General features: G+C 44.1%; 1 protein-coding gene across 5 annotated transcripts in view; it reads right to left on the bottom strand.

Annotated features, from left to right (window-relative positions):
* The window catches only part of ELF1 (E74 like ETS transcription factor 1), a 140341-nt gene that overhangs the window by 46060 nt on the left and 71971 nt on the right, over positions 1 to 22310 (bottom strand). For 4 of the 5 annotated variants that reach the window (XM_029058755.2, XM_029058757.2, XM_029058758.2 and 1 more), the window contains exon 2: positions 17023 to 17329. In XM_029058755.2, the coding sequence (XP_028914588.1) occupies positions 17023 to 17094 (72 nt within the window). In that variant the 5' untranslated portion in view covers positions 17095 to 17329. Of the gene's footprint in view, positions 1 to 17022; positions 17330 to 22230; positions 22255 to 22310 lie in introns of those variants that run through there. The other variant, XM_029058756.1, reaches the window with a different exon arrangement.

Below are 22310 nucleotides of genomic sequence, written 5' to 3'. Positions count from 1 at the left end.
CTACTTGGTTGTCTCACTGACATCTCAAACTTCCAAAACAGAACTCCTCACCTTCCCACCCAAACCTAGTCCTCCCCCTCACGCTCCCATCACTCTAGACGACACCTCTCTGCCTCACAAACCTAAAACTTGTGAGGGATTAAAAATGGGGATTAAAAAAATGTGAGCTCCACGTCGGACAATCTGATTAGCCTGTATCTTCTTCAGCGCTTAGAACAGTGCTCTGCACATAGTAAGTGCTTAACAAATATCATAATTATTATTATTAATCCCCATATTACAGGTGAGGTAAATGAGGCACATAGAAGTGAAGTGACTTACCCAAGGTCACACAGCAGACAAGTGGCAGAGCTGGGATGAGAACCCTTGACCTTCTGACTCCCAGACCTGTGCTCTATCCACTAAGCCATGCTGCTTCTCTAACACTAATCTTCTCACTGAACCTTGATCTCATCCATCTCACCACCAGCCTCTCATCCACATCCTGCCTTTGACCTGGAACTCCCTCCCACTTCACATCTGACAGACGATCACTCTTCCCACATTGAAAGCACTATTAAAAGTGCATCTTGTCCAAGAGGCCTTCCCTGACCAACCTGTCATTTCCCCTACTCCCTCTCCCTTCAACGTCATCCTTTCACTTGAATTTGTACCCTTTATTCACCCCTCCCTGAGCCCCAAGGCACTTATGTACATATCTGTAATTTATTTTAATATCTGTCCCCCTTTTAAGTTCCTTGTGGGCAGGTAGCATTGCCTACCAAATCTATTACATTGTCCTCTTTCAAGTGCTCTGTACATAGTAAGTAGTACAGTGCTCTGCACACAGTAAGTGTTCAATAAATACTATTGATTGACTGCAGGGCACTGTATTAAGTAAGCTCTTAGAAGAGTACAAAACAAAAGAGTTGGTAGAAACATTTCCTGTCTGCAAGGAGCTCACAGTTTAGAGATTGTTGATGACTGATTCATTTCCGGAGCAGACTCAAGTGGACTGGTGGGGCAGAGCCAGGTGGCCCACTCACTGAGGCAATGGCCATTTATTCTGCCTGCTATAGCTACAGGTACAAATGGAAGTTTACAGCAAAAATATCCCCTGAACAACTACAAGTGCTCTTTGTAAATTTGGCCTATTCATAGGATTCTGCCAGAGCTTTAAACCGCTAAAGGTGAAAGGCATATAAAGGTTGGTAAGAGACCATTTTACAATGGTCTCTTAGTCAATGTTAATGATGCTAATCAATTTTTTATACTCTTTAAAGCTGGTAATTTCCCTTCCTATCAGTTTTCAATTTCTCACTAAAGGGCAAATATGTTTCCTTCTTCAATTCTGTGTTTTTAATAGAGCAAAAAATGACATCGGTAGGTTGAAAAACAAAAGTACAATCCCTAACCCAAGCTCAATTTTTATGGCTTTAATATCTGCTGACAACGGGGGTGATATGAGATGTTTTGAAATGACCAGATTACTAGCCTAAATGCAGGAGTGGTTAATTGACAGGATTTGTGAACTGCAGGAGAAGATGCTCAGAAGTTCAAGAACCTCAAGACTAAAGTGCTTGAGATGGGGCTGCCTGTACCATTTTCTACCTTCCAACCTCACTCAGACTCTTCCTTTCCAGTCACCAATGTCCAAACTCACAGCTTTCTTGCTGCTCTTCTACAAACTCCATAATGGAGGGAGGAGGTCAATTTTTGGAATGGTGGATAAAGAGCAACCAGGAATGAGAAAAACGTATGTGGTGATGGCATCATAAGAAAACATTTTAGGAATCATCAGCTGGTAGGGGAAGAGGGGCAAAATCTGTGTTTCTGGAAGCAGGGCTAAACTAAAAACCAAACCAAAACAAAAAAGCTGTGGGCGGCAGTTTGGCCGTGGTGCTTTACATTTTCAGAAGTCTCTCTCTTGCACGTCGACTATGTACATTCTGCTGGTCTCCCAGGTGTATGAAACCAGAAGGTAGCAAAAGTAGTTTAGCTGGTTTTCAGCACAGTATGTTTCAAAGTCCTGAATGACTGCCCTGAGAAAAGGGGATCAACAAACTTTTTGTGCAGAAGAGCCAAACAAAACCTCGGAGCAGTTGATGTGCCAACAGCCAATCATATAAATTAAACACACATTAACTTTAATGTAGCTTATTTAATTGTGAAGGGGTAATTATGCAATAATAATAATTCTAAAAATAATAAAAGGGGGAGAGAAAAAGAGGAGATGGAGAAGAAAACAGGGAAAGAGGGAGGGAAAAAGGGGAAGAAAGAGAAGAGGAGAGGCAGCATGGCCTAGTAGATAGAGCAGGGGCCAGGGAGTCAGAAGGGCCTGTATTCTAATCCTGCTCCACCACTTCTCTATTGTGTGATCCTGGGCCACGGGCAAGTCATTTCACTTCTCTGTACCTCAGTTACCTCATCTGTAAAATGGGGATTAAGACTACGAGCCCCATGTGAATTGTACTTTCCATGCCCTTAGTACAGTGCTCTGCACACAGTAAGCACTCAATAAATATGATTGAATGAATGAATGTGGGACATGGGCTGTGTCCAACCTGCTACCCCAGTGCTTAGAACAGTGCCTGGCATATAGTAAGCGCTTAACAAATACCATACAGAGGGAAATAGAGAAAGATAAATGAAAGAGAAGGAGGAGAAAAGAGTGAGGAAGAGAAGGGAAAAAGGGGAACAAGAAGAGAAAAAAGGAGGGTGAAGGAGAGTGGGGGTGAGGGAGGGGGTGGAAGTAGGGGGAGAATAACAATAACACATAACAGTAACACATTTGTGCTCAGCTTCTTGTTGGTGCTAGAGTTGCAAAGTGCCACGTTTACATGTTAAACACTTTACATATTAAACTGTTGAAAGTTGTTAAATGTTAGTCTGGATTCGAATGATAGAGGCACCATTGCCGCTGGCTCTCAGCTGTAAAGAGATGGGGATGTGGAGAGACAAGGTAGCTTTCGGGACCCCAGGGATGGAAAACAAATCAAAGCAGCTGGGCTTGGACATGGCTGGGGCATTCACCTTGGAATTGCATACACTTGACTGTGTATCCCTTAAGCACTTCTATATTCACCCCCAGCCCCACAGCATTAGGCACTTATCTTCAAACTCTTCTATTTTCCCTAATTGTAACCTAACAAATCTGTCTGCCCCTGTAGAGTGTGAGCTCCTCGAGAGCAAGGATTATGTCTAACAACTCTATTACATTGTACTTTCCCAAGCTTATGAAATTCTATACACAAGTGCTCAAAAAACATCAATGATTGCCTCTTTCCACTACCAGGAGAGAGGGAGACAGAGGGAAAGAGAGAGGAAAAAAACTGAGCAATTCCCACAGCCACTATCTGCCTCCTACCCTGGGGACAGGTAGCAGCATTAGGTAGTTCTGATTCAATGCCCTCTCCTTCTATGCCAAGCTGCTTGGTTATTCCAAGCCCTGATCATGAGGGAGGTGAACCTTTCTCTTTTTCGGGGCCTCTACAACCCATGACTGGTGCACACAGCGCCCAGCATGAGGGATGTTCTTGAACCCTACCCCAGCATCCTTAGGGTAGGGAGAGAGCTGTCTCCCTCACTTACTATGTGCTTGGGAGAGTACAATTCAACAGAGTTGGCAGACACGTTCCCTGCCCATAAGGAAACTCGGCACCTCTGCTGCTTGATGGGTCACCATCCCGGGTGCCGGTGGGAGGACGAGAGCAGGTCAGGCTTGCCCTGCTGTCTCTTAAGGAAGGAGATGCCCCCACTGATCCCCGAGCTGCAGCCTGCCAGTAGAGGACAGAAGTGGAACCGCCATCTTGGCTCCTCTTTGGCTTCCTACCTGGCTCAATCATTCAATCAATGGTGTTTACTGAGCACTTATTACAAGCAGAGTACTGTACTGAGCATTTACCAGGGAGGGCCTGCTACTTCCTGCCCAAAACACTGAGAGTACAGCTAACGGCACTGCAGTATGGCATACTGGATAAAGCACAGGCCTGGGACTCAGAAAGTCATGGGTTCTAATCCTGGGTTTGCCTCTTGCCTGCTGTGTGGCCTTGGGCAAGTCACTTCACTTCTCTGTGCCTCAGTTACCTCATCTGTACAATGGGAATTGAGACTGTGGGCCCCGCGTGGGACTGGGACTATGTCCAACCCAATTTTTTTTTGTATCCATCCCAGTGCTTAGTAGAGTGGCACATAGTAAGCACTTAACAAATACCACAATTATTATTATTACCACTAGAGATGCTGAGGCCATGGGGCAATGGCCCCATGCTGTGGGGGCCAAGAGTCGAGAACTGCATCTGGTATAAAGAAGCTTGAGAGCCATAAGTTGCTGGCCTCTGCCTTAGAGTACAAAAATAGATTTTTGAGCCCATTACATATGGTATTGTATGTATTACACATGATGAAACACAATACAACCTTTTGATCTGTTCACCTTTTCAGCTTGTTAGCCAATAAAGAGTGCATGCCTAGAGTCCCTGTTCTCCCTCATAATTAGACTGTGAGCCCCATGTGTGACAGGGACTATGTCGAACCTGATTGCCACTAGCTTTCCACTAGTGGCTTAGTGAAAGAGCCCGGGCTTCGGAGACAGAGGCCATGGGTTCTAATCTTGGGTCCACCACTTGTCAGCTATGGGACTCTGGGCAAGTCGCTTCACTTCTCTGGGCCTCAGTTCCCTCATCTGGAAAATGGAGATGAAGACTGTGAGCTCCACGTGGGACAAACTAATTAGCTTGTACCTACCCCAGCGCTTAGAACAGTGCTTGGCATACAGTAAGCCAACAAATACCATTATTATTAGAGAAGCAGCATGGCTCAGTGGAAAGAGCCTGGGCTTGGGAGTCAGAGGTTATGGGTTCAAATTCCAGATCAGCCACTTGTCAGCTGTGTGACTATGGGCAAGTCACTTCACTTCTCTGTGCCTCAGTTACCCCATCTGTAAAATGGGGATGAAGACTGTGAGCCCCACGTGGGACATCCTGATTAGCTTGTATCCTCTCTAGCGCTTAAAACAGTGCTTTGCACATAGTAAGCGCTTAACAAATGCCATTATTATTATTATTATTACCTGTATATGTTCCCCCACACTTAGTACAATGCTTGGCACATAGAAAGTGCCTAACAAAGAACACTATTATTATGCCAAAATTTTATGAGTTGATAAATTGGGTTCTGAGTTTGAGATGGAGGGGGTAGCAGCACATATAAGGCAAACATTCCTTCTAAAGCTTCTGAGCATGAACACAAAGTCATTCTCTGGAGATGCCTTCACTCTTTTTTTCAAATAGGCAATGGTTTAACAGAAGTGTAGAGGAGAAGTGGACCAGTGGATCCAGAGGTAAAGTTTGCTTGGGTGTCATCAAATCAAGTACAAAGACATCTAATTCCATCACAATATCAGTACCCACCCGCTTCTGTCCCATTCCACCTTAAGCATAGTTTATCATCATCATCAATGATATCTGAGCACTTACCCTGTGCAGATCATTGTACTTTCCCATCACTGTAGATGGCACTACCATCCTTCCTGTCTCACAAGCCCATACCTTGGCATTATCACTGACTCGTCATTCAACCCACATATTCAATCCATCAATAAATCTCATCCATCCAATCTTCAAAACACTGCTAAACTCTGCCCTTTCTGCTCCATCCAAACTGCTAGCACTTTAATAAAATCACTTATTCTATCCCATCTTGATTACTGTATCAGCCTCTTGCTGACCTCCCAGACTCCTGTCTCTCCCCACTCCAGTCCATACTTCACTCTGCTGCCCAGATCTTTTTTCTACAAAAACGTTAAGTCCATGTTTCCCCACTCCTCAAGAAACTCTGATGGTTATCCATCCACCTCCGCATCAAACAGAAACTCCCCACTACGGGCTTTAAAGCAATCACCTTGACTCCACCTATAATAATAATAATGTTGGTATTTGTTAAGCGATTACTATGTGCAGAGCACTGTTCTAAGCACTGGGGTAGATACAAGGTAATCAGGTTGTCCCACGTGAGGATCACAGTTAATCCCCATTTTACAGATGAGGTAACTGAGGCACAGAGAAGTTAAGTGACTTGCCCACAGTCACACAGCTGACTACTCTCCTACTACAATCCAGCATTCACACTTCGCTCCTCTACTGAGAACCTTCTCACTGTTCTTCGATCTCATTGCTGACCTCTCGCCCATATCCCGGTTGTGGCCTGGAACACCCTCCCTCCTCATATCCTACAACTACTCTCCTTGCCCCCCAGCCCTCCCACATAATTCAAAGTCTTACTGAAGGCACATCTCCTTCAAGAGGCCTTCCCTGACTAAGCCCTCTTTTCCCTTTCTTCAACTTCCTTCTGCATCACCCTGACTTGCTCTCTTTATTCATTCCCCATCCTCGCCACACAGCACCTAGGTAAATATCTGTATAGTATTTATTTATATTAATATTTGTCTCCCCCTCTAGACTGCAAGCTCGTTGTGGGCAGGGAGTAATAATTATGGTATTTGTTAAGCACTTACTATGTGCCAGGCACTGTGCTCTGCACAGAGTAAGCATTCAGTAAATACATCTAAGCACCTGACCCAAGCTGACCATGAGTATTTCAGAAGAGAAAATCACTCTCCTCACCCCTATCTTCTTCTACCTTCCTTATTCTTTCCTTTACCATCTGTCCTACTTTCACTGACCCTGCTGCCCCTGGCTCATCCTGCCATTTCAAACAGACCTAATTTGTGCCAGCCATTCTAACAGAAACACTTCTTCCATGAATGTGATGGAAAGGAAAAGGGTGTGTTGTGGGCAAGTCCTGATTCTACCAGACAACAGGCCCTCAGTGAGCCAATCTTACACCAGGGCCTGCTTGTTCAATGGCTCTGTGGTACTGGACTACAGAGGACCTGTAGACTGGGACTGAAAAATTTGGGTGCAGCATCTCTTCTAATAATACAATCAAGCTCTGCTTTTCAATTTTTTTACTTTTTTTTTTTTTAACGTCTTACTTCTCTATCCTGGGTGCTAACCTGAAATGTCACCTCTATTTTATTCTAAATACTTATTTCTCCTTTAAGGTTTCCATCACCATCCTGTTGAAACTTTTCCAGTGCCTGCTTAGATAAGGTCTTGCAACTACTAAATGATCTGAAGATCAGAACTTCTAAAGCAAAACTTTTTTGTCTCTTGTCTCTGTCTCCTATTACCACTCTGGATGGACTTTCAGAACGATTCCATCAAATTCAGGACCCATCTCTGACTCGATCCTTTTAGTCTTTAAACTTTCCATATCAGTACCTGAACTATCAATCCGTTTTCCTCCCCAAGAACATTCAAGTAGGAATATTTTTCTAAGAAATAAATCTCTGTGGAACCAATCATTTTGGATCTTACTTCCTCTATTACCTACATTACCTCCTTTAAATAAAATGACAAGGTATGAAGGAAGCTTTAACCCACATCAAAACATTAAAAGGAATACACCATCACTGGGAATTTCATTGCTAATGTGGTCTTTTTTTAAAATTTACTTCTTGTTTTTCTAACCTTGACTTTCCTCTGAATTCTTCAGCATAATTTAGCCCAATCTCAAATAGGAAGTGACATGTACATAAGAAAAGGATGTGGAGTGGAAAAACTCGAGAGATGAAGCACTATTTGATCAAACTTAGGGGTCAGGTCACTGGGAGTGGAGATTACTGTAGAACACGTGTAAAAAACCACCAGCTGCCCAGTAAGGGCCTCCCCGGGCCCCAAGAATCACAACCTGGGGCTTGTGATGCTGAGGTAAAAAGTCACTGTCTCATTAACTTCTCTGTGCCTGTTACCTCATCTGTAAAATGGGGATTAAGACTGTGAGCCCCACGTGGGACAACCTGATTCCCTTGTGTCTACCCCAGCGCTTAGAACAGTGCTCTGCACATAGTAAGTGCTTAACAAATACCAACATTATTATCTCTTCACCCAAACAAATAACTTCATCACATAAAGCGCCCTGGATAAAAAACTGGTATTTAAAGTGAACATACATGATAAAAACATTGAAATAAAAAATGAATCGGAGCCAGACGTACAGAAGCACTATGACCCAGTGGAAACAGCACAGGCCTGGGAGTCAGAGGACCTGGGTTCTAGTCCTGCTTCCATCACCTGCCTGCCATGTGGCTTTGGGCAAGTCACTTAACTTCTGTGTGCCTCAGTTCCATGATCTGTAAAATGGAGATTCATCATCTGTTCTCCCTCCCCTTTAGATTGTGAGTTCCATGTGGGATAGGGATGTCCGAAATTACCTCAGCACTTGGTACAGTGTTTGGTACACTAGTATGCACTTAAAAGCATTAGCAGCATTATATGATTTCACTCAGTAGGCAACACCAAAAGTGACAACTTTTCACTTTGATCAGAGGGACGAATTTAGGACAAGCTTGGAAAGCACTTGGAGGGGTAAGCGGGAGGAAAAGAGGGAGAAGAGATGGAGGAAAAAATGGAGAATTCAGGAGACAGAGGGGAGCTGGAGAAAGGAGGAGGAGAAAGGGTAGGAAGAGTGGAGGAAAAGGAAATAAGGGGGAAAGGAGAAAGTACAAGTTTTCATCCTCCCTCCTGCTCAGTCTCCTGCTCTGCCACAATTTTCTACCCCTGTGTGGGCTATGGAGTGGGCCAGAGACTCCTCTCGACCCCAGAGCTGAGAGGAGGAGCAGCGCACCCATTCAGCTGGAGGGATCTGCTCGAATGAGACTGGGGGCGGGGCTGTGGAATTGGGACTGAGAGTCCTAGGTGGCACAGGAATGGGGTCCGACCTGATTATCTTGCATCTATTCCAACACTTGGTACTGTGTTCGATACAGAGTAAGTGCTTAACAGATATTACAATTGTTCTTAACTACTGCTGCAACCCAGATTCAACCTTGGGGAATTGAGCAGTCTTCATGCTGCTTCTCCTTCAGGCACTGCCTTCTACTGCTGCTGCTGCTATCACCTTCCTTAGCCAAGCAACAGCACTGAAGCTGGTCCAGAGAGGATCAGCTGAGCCCACGGCACAGCTGCCATTTGGCTGATGACAGCAGGAGTGACTGGAAGCTCTAGGCCAGGCAGCAACACGTAGGTGGCTCTAAGGCCTTGCAAAGTTTAAACCTTTAGTGCTGTCGTAGATCTGGATGCCCAACCCTAGCTTGTCCTCAGAGAAATGTCCAGGATACCTGAAAGAATTGGGGACCAGGCTTTGAAGAGACAGCCTGGACTATGTTCTCTTGACCCAGGACATAAGGAGGGGCTGCTGTCTTGGTTTCACTGTTGATGCTTTCAGGTTCAAAGGAGTGGGGCAGATGAACTTTGGGGCATTTTTACTTGCTCGGAGCCAGGTTGCTAGTGCTTGGAGAGCCACAGTCCTTTAAACTGCAAGCTCCTTGTGGATGGGGAACGTGTCTACCAACTCTATTGTTTTGTACCCTCCCAAGTGCTTAGTGTACAGTGCTCTGCACAGAGTATGCACTCAATACCATTGATCGACTGGTGGTTTAGGTGACATTTAAACTTCACTCTGGAGAACAGATTTGGATTTGTTCTTCTGCCTTGGGTCTCCCCCTACGAATGGAAGGCCTTCAATACACCTTCTCTGTAAGGACACCAGGGGATGGGGGGCAAGCAACTTGGCATGAGGTACCCAACCATATCACCCTACAACTGCTTCATTGAGAACTCTTTCATTTGCTGTGAAAGAGATTTCATTATTTTGGAAAGGGATACGGCTTCTTGAGGTGCAGGTGAGACTCTGAGAGTAGATGGGAAGATGGAAAGACAGATGGGTCACCCCGAGTCTCTGGCTCTGGGAGGGAGTGAGACCCAGCCATCCGTATCAAATTTCCTCAAGCCCAGGGTAGCTGGGAAACACATGTGGCTACAAGAGGATCGAACCCCCATGAGCACGGCTGCCTTCCGCCTGGCAGCACCACGGGAACGAAGGAGAGATTATCGGACGGATGTCTGAGCAGTGCTTCAATGTGAGGAGGCAGAGACAAAACCTGGGACAGAGCTGGAGAGGAGAACAAAACCAGAAACCTGGTTCCCTCTTCTAATTGCTTTTCTTATTACTTCTCTTAAGAACAGTGGAAAAGTCATCAGGCACAGAGGTGAAAGGGAAGCACAAGCTGCCACACAAGTCCAAGGTGACATTCAAGTGAATGCCCACGTTTGCTTAAGGGAAGCAGTGTGGCCCAGTGGAAAGAGTTCAGGACCAGAGGACCTGGGTTTTAATTCCAGCTTCGCCACTTGTCAGCAGTGTGACCTTTAGCAAGTCACTTCACTTCTCTGTGACTCAGCTACCTTATCTATAATATTCATTCATTCAATAGTATTTATTGAGCACTTACTATGTGCAGAGCAGTGTACTAAGCGCTTGGAATGAACAAGTCGACAACAGATAGAGACAGTCCCTGCCGTTTGACGGGCTTACAGTCTAATCGGGGGAGACAGACAGACAAGAACAATGGCAATAAACAGAGTCGAGGGGAAGAACATCTCGTAAAAACAACAGCAACTAAATAGAATCAAGGCGATGTACATTTCATTAACAAAATAAATAGGGTAATGAAAATATATACAGTTGAGCAGACGAGTACAGTGCTGAGGGGATGGGAAGGGAGAGGGGGAGGAGCTGAGGGAAATGGGGGAAAAGAGGGTTAAGCTGCGGAGAGGTGAAGGGGGGGTGGTAGAGGGAGTAGAGGGAGAAGAGGAGCTCAGTCTGGAAGGCCTCTTGGAGGAGGTGAGTTTTAAGAAGGGTTTTGAAGAGGGGAAGAGAATCAGTTTGGCGGAGGTGAGGAGGGAGGGCGTTCCAGGACCGCGGGAGGACGTGGCCCGGGGGTCGACGGCGGGATAGGCGAGACCGAGGGACGGTGAGGAGGTGGGCGGCAGAGGAGCGGAGCGTGCGGGGTGGGTGGTAGAAAGAGAGTAGGGAGGAGAGGTAGGAAGGGGCAAGGTGATGGAGAGCCTTGAAGCCTAGAGTGAGGAGTTTTTGTTTGGAGCGGAGATTGATAGGCAACCACTGGAGTTGTTTAAGAAGGGGAGTGACATGCCCAGATCGTTTCTGCAGGAAGATGAGCCGGGCAGCGGAGTAAAGAATAGACTGGAGCGGGGCGAGAGAGGAGCAAGGGAGATCAGAGAGAAGGCTGACTCAGTAGTCTAGCCGGGATATAACGAGAGCCCGTAGCAGTAAGGTAGCCGTTTGGGTGGAGAGGAAAGGGCGGATCTTGGCGATATTGTAAAGGTGAAACCGGCAGGTCTTGGTAACGGATAGGATGTGTGAGGTGAACGAGAGAGACGAGTCAAGGATGACACCGAGATTGCGGGCTTGAGAGACGGGAAGGATGGTCGTGTCATCCACGGTGATAGAGAAATCTGGGAGAGGACCTGGGGATTAAGACTGTGAACCCCGTGGGAGAAATGAACTTTGTTCAACTGATTAGCTTGTATCTACCCCAGCGCTTAGTACAGGCAGATAGTAAACACTTAACAAATACCATAAAACAAACAAAAAAAACCCTAAATGCTGTTGTTTACTAAGTGGTAGACATGCCCAAAATGAGGACCAAATTAAAAGCCCTTTTTTCCCACTCTAAACTCTATACTGGCAGTATAATGGGGGGTATACTTCAATTTAATTTGATTTAATTAAGGGCATAAACAAAACAGATAGGGGACCCTAAATGGAATTTACCACTTTTCCACACAGAGATCAAAGAGTAGAGGAATAGCATATTCACATCACTTACTTGGAACAAGGCTGCAAACCTCCCTGTGCTAAGGTCACACCCACCAAAATAGAGGGAATCTTCCCATAGGGAATGGGATGGGCAGTGGAAAGCATCCCTATCTAAAAGGAGACTGAAGACCCACCCTTACACCTGCCGACTCCCCCCACATCCTTTTAAGAAGTTTAGCCTGGTCGGAAGGAGTAGAAAATAAAGGATACATGATCAGTGTGCATTGTACTAATCTGCGACTCCCAAGACAAATGAAAGGCTTCCAGAAAACCTTTGTTAAGCATCTGCCAATAAAAAATACCCTTTCCTCTGATTAGTTTCCCCTGGCAGGATCTGAGTGTTCCGCAAATCTGTTCATTGAGTGCACGGGAAGCAGCGTGGCTCAGTGGAAAGAGCCCGGGCATTGGAGTCAGAGGTCATGGGCTCTAATCTCGGCTCTGCCATCAAACTGTTTCTAATCCCAATCAGTTAAATGATATTTAGGTGTTGGGGTGAAAAATGAAGGACAGTATTGTAAAGGCATGCTTGGAAAAGTCAAAGAGGCAGGGAGAAAAAATTATATAATCATTAATGTGACCACCACCAATTCTTAAGTAAATTAGTACAAAACCATCTTCTTCTAAAATTGCTAAATTATTTTGTGAACAAAATTGGACTTTTGTACAAAATACGTGAAACGTGCTTCAAATCACTCCTGAGGGCTATTTTAGGTAGGAGTTGAACCCATTTGCTACAGTCCTGCTTTCTGGTTGGGTAAAATTAACCTACCAGAAACTAAACCTGACAATCATGCTATTGGAATCATATCCAATTGTCATTCTCAAAGGTTTCATGGAAAAAACTTTGCAGTATTTCTGCAGTAATTAGCAGCTAGTCAACTTTTAGACATTTTGGTGAGATACAGAGGCAAGGCCAAAATCTTCTTTTGTGAATCAAGAGAGAGCTCCTGGTTTGTGATTTTGACAGCACATTCTAATGGAATCCATCCACTGAGGGTCTCCGTGCTACAGCAATGGGAGAGGCCATCAGTGGGATTACTAAAACCTGACCATCAGGAAATACTGCCCACACAGAAAGTCATCCCAGCAGTCAACATAGTTCCCTACAGATCCTCAGTGATTTTCAAAATGAGCAATGTGAAATAAACTTTGGTCTCCATTTATTTCAATTTATAGAATTTAGAAGTTTCCCGGAGGCAGAAAACTCAGAGATCAGAAAATACACAGAGAATCATGATAACACTGGCAGGAAATGGTTTCTTTTCATGCTCTAAGAACAATTACTTGAAGCACATCATACTGCACCCTTACGAGTGACTAAGCCTTAAGCGTCTCTAGGCATACCAAGTAATGAGTGTTTTGTTTTCTCCCAAGACAAGGAGATACCTACCCGAAGCAACACCTGTTTTCCCTTTTAATTAGACTGTGAGCCCAGTGTAGGACAGAGACTGCATCTGACTTCATCATCATCATCAATGGTATTTGTTGAGTGCTTACTATGTGCAGGCAGAACACTGTACTAAGTGCTTGGGAGAATAAAATATAACAGAGTTGGCAGACACATTCCTGGCCTAGCTTATGGTCTAGAGAAGTAGCATGTCCTGGGTGGCTAGAACACGGGTCTGGGAGTCAGAATGACCTAGGTTCTAATCCCAGTTCCGCCACTCGTCTGCTGTGCAACCTTAGGCAAGTCACTTCACTTCTCTGTGTCTCACTTACCTCATCTGTAAAATGGGGATTCAAACTATGAGCTCGACATGGGACAGGGACTGTGTCCAACCTGATTAACTTGAACCTACCCAGGTGCTTAGTACAGTGCTTAATACGGTGCACCTAGGAAATGCTTAACGAATACCACAACACCCTCCCCTCAAAATCCTGATTTGCTTGTATCTACCCCAGTGCATAGTATAGTACATAACATATAATAAGTGCTTAACAAATACCATGAAGCAAAAACAAACAAAAATGCCTGCTTAGCTTATATCTATCCCAGCACTTAGTACAGTGCCTGGCACACAGTAGGCATTTAACAGGTACCATAAAAAAAGAATGAGTTTACAGTCTAGAGGATATCTTGTATTTACTCCAGTGCTTAATACAGTGGTTGGCACATAATACGCTCTGAACAAATACCACAATTGTAATCATTACTGTGATATTGTTAATATTGTTATATTATACTGTTATTATTATTATATAGAGAAGCAGTGTGGCTCAGTGGAAAGAGAATGGGTTTAGGAGTCAGGGATCATGGGTTCTAATACTGGCTCTGCCACCTCTCAGCTGTGTGACTTTGGGCAAGTCACTTAACTTCTCGGTGCCTCAGTTACCTCATCTGTAAAATGGGGATTAAGACCGTGAGCCTCACATGGGACAAGCTGATAACATTGTATCTACCCCAGTGCTTAGAACAGTGCTCAGCACATAGTAAGCGTTTAACAAATACCTACATTATTATTATTACCATCACCTAAGGTTTTCAAACCCAAATTTCCTGCATTCATCGCGTAAATGTGTCTGAATATTTGGGTGTTTAAAGGCCAAGCTGAGTTGAATTGTATTGACAGTCATCCACCAAAAAAAAAAAAAGCATTTGCTTTCCACCTAAGCTTTTTTAGGCTTTTTTTCTTTCTTGATTACTATGCCAGTGTAGAAAGTAGTACAGTGGAAGGGGTAAAGCTGTTGGGTTTCCACTGATAGTTGAGATTATGGTTGAGGCCTCACTTGTGCTGCTAGGTAGAACCCATACTGCTCTCCTGCAGTCCACGCCACTGCTCCCCTGCAATCCACGCCACTGCTCCAGTGCAGATCATAGCCACCACTCCCAGGTTCCAGATTCTCCAAGATTCCCCTGCTACTCAGTCTAGGTGAATGAGGACAGTAGCAGAGAGCCCAAGGCACAGTGAGGATTCAGAACCAGTGGTCCGGGGAAGTAAAAGGGGGGCAGAATCTCAGAACAGTGGCTATGGATGAGTCTGGGTCAAAGGCTGTCTGTCTGTCTGCTCTAGACTGAAAGCTCGCTGTGTGCAGGGAATGTGTCTACCGATTCTGCTGTATTGTTATTCTTCCAAATGCTTAGTACAGTGCTTTGCACATGGTAAGCACTCAGTAAATGCCATCAGTTGGATTAGTTAAAATGATAGCAAACCCTCTGGCATGATGCAGGAGTTGAAAGGGAGGCCTGCACTTGGCTATCAGTCCTCACAGTGTCTGTGACAGAGTTGGGTAACTCTGAAAACTGCCAATGGGAGGAAAAAATAAAAGATTTCTAAATTAGAGAAGTAGATGTACTGCCATCAACCAGAGAACTGGATGGCAATGAGCTTGATCTTGCATAGTACTAGAAGAATCTTTGTATACCCTTCACAGTGTGCTTGACCATGCACTTCACAGATCTACCTGCCTACCTGCTCACTGCACTCAGTGCCCCAGAGGAATAATGGAAGGCAGGGACAGGGCAGTGTAAATGACTTTCTGCAAACCACTGGCAGTATAATAATTCCTTCACGCAGGTTCTTGGTCCTGAAGTATCAGGGTCAATATTATAATGATTATTATTATTATCACTGTTATTGTGGTATTTATTAAGTCCTTACTATTGATCAAGCATAGTAGTAAGTGGTGCTGGGGTAGTAGATTCAAGATAATTAGGTCAGACACCATTCCTGACCCACCAGGTGCTCACAGTCTAAGTCGGAAGGAGAATGGGCATTTAGTTCCCATTTTACAGATGAAGAAACTGAAGCACAGAGAAGTGAAGTGATGTGCTCAAAGTCACCCAGCAAGCAAGTGGCAAAGCCAGGATTAGAACTTAAGTTCTCTGACTCCCCGTCCCGTGCTCTTACCACTAGGCTGTGCTACTTCTCGTCTTTGCTGACCCATCCCCCTTGAAGGAGACTTCTCCATCATCACCATCCCTGGGGTACACATACAACTGGTGAAATGATCAAAACGGAAAAGATCTATACAGTGATACTCCGCTTTTAGAGACCATCGAATTCACATCTAGAACCCAATCCATCTCCAACTACAAGGACCATTGTGCAAAACAGACATGACATGCGCTAAAGAGCAAGCCTGCTCACCGGCAAAGGGATTCTACAGGAGACACCACCAGGCACTTTAACCAGTCATCCTAGTAGTTTTTGGAAATGTTGCGATCTGAAGGCCCCAGGGGCCTTAAAAACTAGAGACGAGAACCAAATTGAAACAAAGAATCACAGTCTGAATTCTGTCAGAGCCTAGAAAGGACTTGTGCCCAGGAGCAGCTCCCACAGGAAAACCCAGAAGGAGTTTGCTGAACACCAATCATTTCTCCTTTCACTACTGCACTTGCCTGTAAAATCCAGCCAGAGGCTCCAAATACTTTAGCTTTACTTTCTCCTCTCCACATTTTGTACTGAATCCTTGAGAAACCCAAGGAAATTTAATTTATTTGGTAGGCGTATGGTTATGCTCTGGACTTAAGACAAACTGTGAAAAAGTAAGGAATGGGTGGGAGTAGCTAAGAGAAAATGGGGTGGCATCGATTAAAAAGGGTCAGTGACCATTTTTTAAGCTGGTGAAAATTTTTGAAGACATACAGAACATTTTTTTAACCCCTACACAAAGTTAATTTAGTGACATTTTATATATATATAATATATAATATATATGCAATATATATATATTGTATTCCAATGGCTAGTAAATGGACTTCAATGCTTTAGCATGCTTACAGCATTTGGCTGGTTATGCGGGATCATTTTGTGATTACCCAAGTTAAAGACTTAGTAAGATTGACCAGGTTACAAAACCTTCTAAAAATATGGAAGTGACACTATTAAGAACGAGAACATCTTGAAAAGCTGTTTAAGAGCTATAAAGTTGAAATTTCATGAGGCAGCTGTGGGGGGGACCTTTTTCTGAATTGGCCAGAATCACAAGTCACTGGTCTTAGAGCTACATCCCCACATTATCTCCTTGAAACAGTAGGAAAATTACACTGATGGACATTCCATTGCTGGCGGGAAGTATCTCAAGCCTTCAGTCCCTGGAGAAAATATGGATGAAGGGGGCATTGTTGCACTCTGGAATCAGAAAGGAAGACCTGAGGAGAATTTGGGCTTAAGCTGCGGGCAAAAGCCAACTTCCAATATAAAGCTTGTTTCGGTTTCTACTCTGCTCAGAAATCCAACTTTTTTTTTTAACTAGTTCCACACCCACAAGGATTTCAACATTTCCTTAAAAAATAATTTTTGGATACACATAGAGATGAAACATAACACGAATATATTCAACAGTTTCTTTTGTCCCTCATACCTGCTGCTCATCTTCCATGACGTTACTGGCAAATTCGAAAACCAGCTCGTTCTGTTGTACGACAGCAGCCATAATAAAGCATTCCCTTCTCTCAGAGCTGCATGAGATAAAATCCAGCCAGGTTTAAACCACAGGAAAGAGAATCCAGTGCCCAAGCCGAATGTAAAACTGAAGAGGGAAAGCCAATTCAGTTGGCAAATTCCTAGCCTTCAAATTTTCAAATTTTCTTCGTTTGTCTCTGCTGCAATTCAAACAAACTAGGGAAATCCTCTTCTCAGTGGTTCTCTTCACTGGTCTGACTCCACCCCTGAAAAACAGAAAACACAAGTTCCTACTTAACAACCAATTGTTTCAATTTGGAACACAGCAGCCGCCACAGAAATTGAGATCTACAGAATGTTCCAATTATAAAAATTCAGACACAAGGTTTCCTTGAACACTCTCTCTCTGGTGAAAGATTAGTTATGCTTTCATTAGATAACTTTACAGTTCTTTTTCTCAGGGTTAGAGTTACCAAGTATTTGTAAAAGACAAAAAAATGTGTCACAACAAAGAAACCCTGAATGGACTGGAGTGAAAAATGTCAGAGAATGCAATTTTCTATTTTCCACCTACTTGCAAAACTTTCCTACTTCTGGCAGCTACCTATGAAATACCGGCATTGTGGATTTCATTGTACTTTCGTTTTACACAACAAGCCGGGACAAACTCTGCTTGGTCTGCTCATTGGGATGATTGCTTTGCACATGATTTGTTATTGCAACACATTGTTCTTCTAAGTTAATTGATGGCAAATCTAACAACCTAAAATGAGCAATACATAAAAATTCACAGACTTCTTTAAAATCTTTTGAAATGTCAATTTTGTCAGCAGTTTTACGATTAGCTGAACTTCAGTAATGTCTCTCTCTCTCTCTTTAAATAATACACTGAAATGAATCCTTATCTTCAGCAAAGGCCGGCAGCAGGCAACAGGAAGGAAGCAGCACTGTCCACGTCATCATGACAAACATGCACAAGCTTGCACATTAAAAATAGTAGAAAAAAACAGACACGACTTAAGAATGGAAATAATTTCACAATGGAAGAGGGTATGTTTTTATGGCCTACTATCTAACTTGTTCATCCAAAGTATGCACTAGCTGAACAAATTGGAAAAGGGGAAATCTGACCCTTCTCTAATATTCATTTCTCAAGATCATGTCTTAAAATGATTTTATTGGCCAGTGATATAAAACTATAAATAATTTGGGGAGAAAGTTCTTATATATTGCTTTTTAAGATAGTATTTCATGAAGATTCCTTCAAATTAAACTCAAGAGACCTACATGGTATAGGCCAACTCACATACTCAGTGTCATATACCAAAGCCAAGCTGACTCCTACATTTTGGGGACGTCAAGAGGTTGGGGTGGCTTCCTTGGAATTCCCCATTATGCATCAAAACAAAATCAGGGATGGAAACAGAAACTTACTCAATTCTTCCACTCCCTAGCCCAAACTGCCACAAAAGACATTCTTTTACTCCTCCAAAAATCAAAAAAGCCATCATTTTGTAATATTCCATGCAAGAAAAAGCACAGGTCTCACATGCTCAGAGATAACAGTCATTCATCAAGTCCAAGATGCTAAATTTTATACAGCTACACCCCTCTGACATGTTTTCATGGCATTAGAGCAGCATGTGGATTAGCATTTGAACAATCCACTTCAACTTCTTTCTGTCAAAGACTTTTTGTGCATATAATTATCATACAAGTCCTTTTAAATTTCCCAGTCCACAAACTGCTCCAATACTTGACAAAGTGAATAACACTCAAATGCCTTCACTTTAATGCATTTCTAAATTGATTTTTCCCATTTTCTAATCAATTTTTACCCAAATCCAACAGCCTCTACTTCATCCTAATCTTCCTTGACTTCTCAGCTGCCTTCGACACTTTGGACCACCCCCTTCTCCTGGAAACATTATCCAAACTTGGCTTCACTGACACTGTCCTCTCCTGGTTCTCCTATCTCCGGCTGCTCAATCTCAGTCTCTTTTGCAAACTCCTCTTCTGCCTCCCACCCACTAACTGTGGGAATCCCTCAAGGCTCAGAGAAGCAGCATGGCCTAGTGGATAGAGCACAGGGTTGAGAGTCAGAAAGATCTGGGTTCTAATCCTTGCTCCCTCACACATCTACTGTGTGAGCTTGGGCAAGTCACTTCATTTCTCTGTGCCTCAGTTACCTCATCTGTAAAATAGGGATTAAGGCTGTGAGCCCCATGTGAGACAATGAATCCATTCAGTTGTATTTATTGAGCACTTACTGTGAGCAGAGCCCTGTACTAAGCACTTGGGAGAGTACAATATAACAATAGACACATTCCCTGCCCACAGTGAGTTTATAGTCTAGAGGGGGAGACAGTAATATATGTAAATAAATTACAGATATGTAGATAAGTGCTGTGGGGCTAGGAGCAGTGAATAAAGGGAGCAAGTCAAGGGAATGCAGAAGGGAGTGGGAGAAGAGGAAAGGAGGGCTTAGTCAGGGAAGGCCTCTTGGAGGAAACATGCCTTCAATAAGGCTTTGAAGTAGGGGAGAGTAATTGTCTGTAGAATTTGAGGAGGGAGGGCGTTCCAGGCCATAGAGAGGATGTGGGCGAGGTGGTTGCGGCGAGGTAGACGAGATCGAGATATGGCAAGAAACAACCTGAGGAGCGAAGTTTGCAGTCTGGGTTGGAGTAGGACATTAGTGAGGTTAGGTAGGAGGGGATAAGGTGATTGAGTGCTTTAAAGTCAATGGTGAGGAGTTCTTGTTCGGTGGACTGTGTCCAACCTGATTACCTTGAATCTACCCCAATGTTCAGTACAGTTCCTGGCACACATTCATTCATTCATTCACTCATTCATTCATTCACATTTATTAAGTGCTTACTGTATGTAGAGCACTGTACTAAGCACTTGGGAAAGGACAATACAGCAATAGAGAGTGACAATCTCTGCCCACTACAAGTTCAGAGTCTAGATGGGGGGCGGGGGCGGGGAACACGACATTAATACAAATAAACAGACATCAATATAGATAAATGAAATGACAGATATACACATAAGTGCTGTGGGGCAGGGAGAGGGAGGGAAGAACAAATGGAGCAAGTTAGGGCGACGCAGAAGGGAAGGAGAGATGAGGAAAAGTGGTGCCTAGTCTGGGAAGGCCTCTTGGAGGAGATGTGCCTTCATTAAGGCTTTGAAGTAGGGGAGAGTAACTGGCGGATTTGAAGAGGGAGGGCATTCCAGGACAGAGGTAGGACGTAGGCCAGGAGTCGGCGGCGAGACAGACGAGATCGAGGCACAGTGAGAAGGTTAGCACCAGAGCAGCCAAGTGTGCGGGATGGGTTACAGAAGGAGAGAAGTGAGGTGAGGTAGGAGGGGGCAAGGTAATGGAGTGTTTAACAAATACCATTTTAAAAAAAAAGCTCAGTTCTGAGCCCCTTCTATTCTCCACTGACACCCACTCCCTTGGAGAACTCATTCACTCTCATGGCTTAAACTGCCACCTCTAGACTGTAAGCTCCTTGTGAGCAGGGAACTTGTCTTCCAACTCTGTCATATTTTACTAGCCCAAATACCTACTCTGCCCACAGTAAACTCTCAATATATACGACTGAGTGTGAGGCAGAGGAAGAAAGCAGTGTGAGGGATGGGAAGGAGCTGGATGGGAGTGAGCTGACAGGCCTGAGTGTGTGAGGGGAATGAGGTATGTCACTCCCCTCCTCAAAAACCTCCAGGGATGTCCTATCTACCTTCATATGAAACAAAAACTCCTCACTCTTGGCTTCACAGCTCTCCATCACCTGGCTCCCTCCTACCTCACCTACCTTCTCTCCTTCTACAGTCCACCCCATACACTCCGCTCCTCTGCCGCTAACCTCCTCAGGGTTCCTCATTCTCTCTTGTCCTGCCATCGACCCTTGGCCCACGTCCTACCACTAACCTGGAATGCTCTCTCTCCTCACATCTGCCAAGCGCTCAATAAATATGATTGAATGAATGAATGAATGGATCTGGGAAAGAAGGAAGAGATGAGCTGATTAAAGGCAAGGAATTGAGGAGACATGGTGAAATCAGAGAAGTTTCACGACTACAGGAGAGGTGGTGAGCAGCAATAACTGCCTAATCTGGTGATTCCCTTGATTAACTGCTGAATAGAATGCAGGTCCTTGGGTCCTTGAGAGCAAAAAGGCAAGAACACAGGCTTGGGAGTCAGAGGTCATGGGTTTCAATCCTGGCTTTGCCACTTATCAGCTGCGTGACTTTGGGCAAGTCACTTAACTTCTCTGAGCCTCAGGTACCTCATCTGTAAAATGGGGATTAAGACTGTGAGCCCCAAGTGGGACAACCCGATTGATTACCTTGTATCTACCTCAGCGCTTAGAACAGTGCTTGAACATAGTAAGCACTTAACAAATACCATCATCATCATTATTATTATTATTATACCAATGGCTGGGTTGATTTGGAAACAGCTCTAGATTTTTTTAAGATAATAATAATAATGAATAATTATGGTATTTGTTAAGCGCTATGTGCCAGGCACTGTACTAAGAGCTAGGGTGGACACAAGGAAATTGGGTTGGACACAGTCCCTGTTCCATATGGGGTTAACCATCTCGATCCCCATTTTATAGATGAAGTAACTGAGGCCCAGAGAAGTGAAGTGACTTTCCCAAGATCACACAGCAGACAAGTGGTAGAGCTAGGATTAAAACTCATGACCTTCTGACTCCCGGGCCTGTTCTCTATCCACTACACCATGCTGCTTATGGTATTTGTTAAGCATTTACTACATATCAGACACTGTTCTAATTGCTGGGGTAGGTACAAGTTAATTAGGTGGGACACAGTCCTTGTGCTGCATGGAGCTCACAGTCTAAGTAGGAGGGAGAACAGGAAAACCACGCCACAGAAAAATTAAGTGACTTGCCCAAGGTCACACAACAAGCAATTGGCAGAGCTTGGATTAGAACCCAGGTCCTCTGACTTCCAGGCCTGTGCTCTTTCCACGAGGCCACACTGCTTCTAGGTAAGTTAAAAGACAGGTTATGTCACCAGGGTGTCAGATGGCCAAAAACGTTCTCATTCTCAGGCTTCCCTGGTAACTTATTCCATGTTTTATCATCCTGATGGGCAGAAAGTTCTTCCTCCTTTCCAACCAAAACAGACTCACTTTAGTTTCCTCTTCCTGAGCCCAGAGAACACTGGACGATAACTGATCAGCATCCTCCCCATAAAAAAACCTCCTAGAAA

This window comes from Ornithorhynchus anatinus, chromosome 2 (genome assembly GCF_004115215.2).
Source record: "Ornithorhynchus anatinus isolate Pmale09 chromosome 2, mOrnAna1.pri.v4, whole genome shotgun sequence".
Taxonomy (NCBI): domain Eukaryota; kingdom Metazoa; phylum Chordata; class Mammalia; order Monotremata; family Ornithorhynchidae; genus Ornithorhynchus; species Ornithorhynchus anatinus.
Note: the sequence above shows the minus strand (reverse complement) of the source record. Positions and strands in the feature narration are given on the sequence as shown.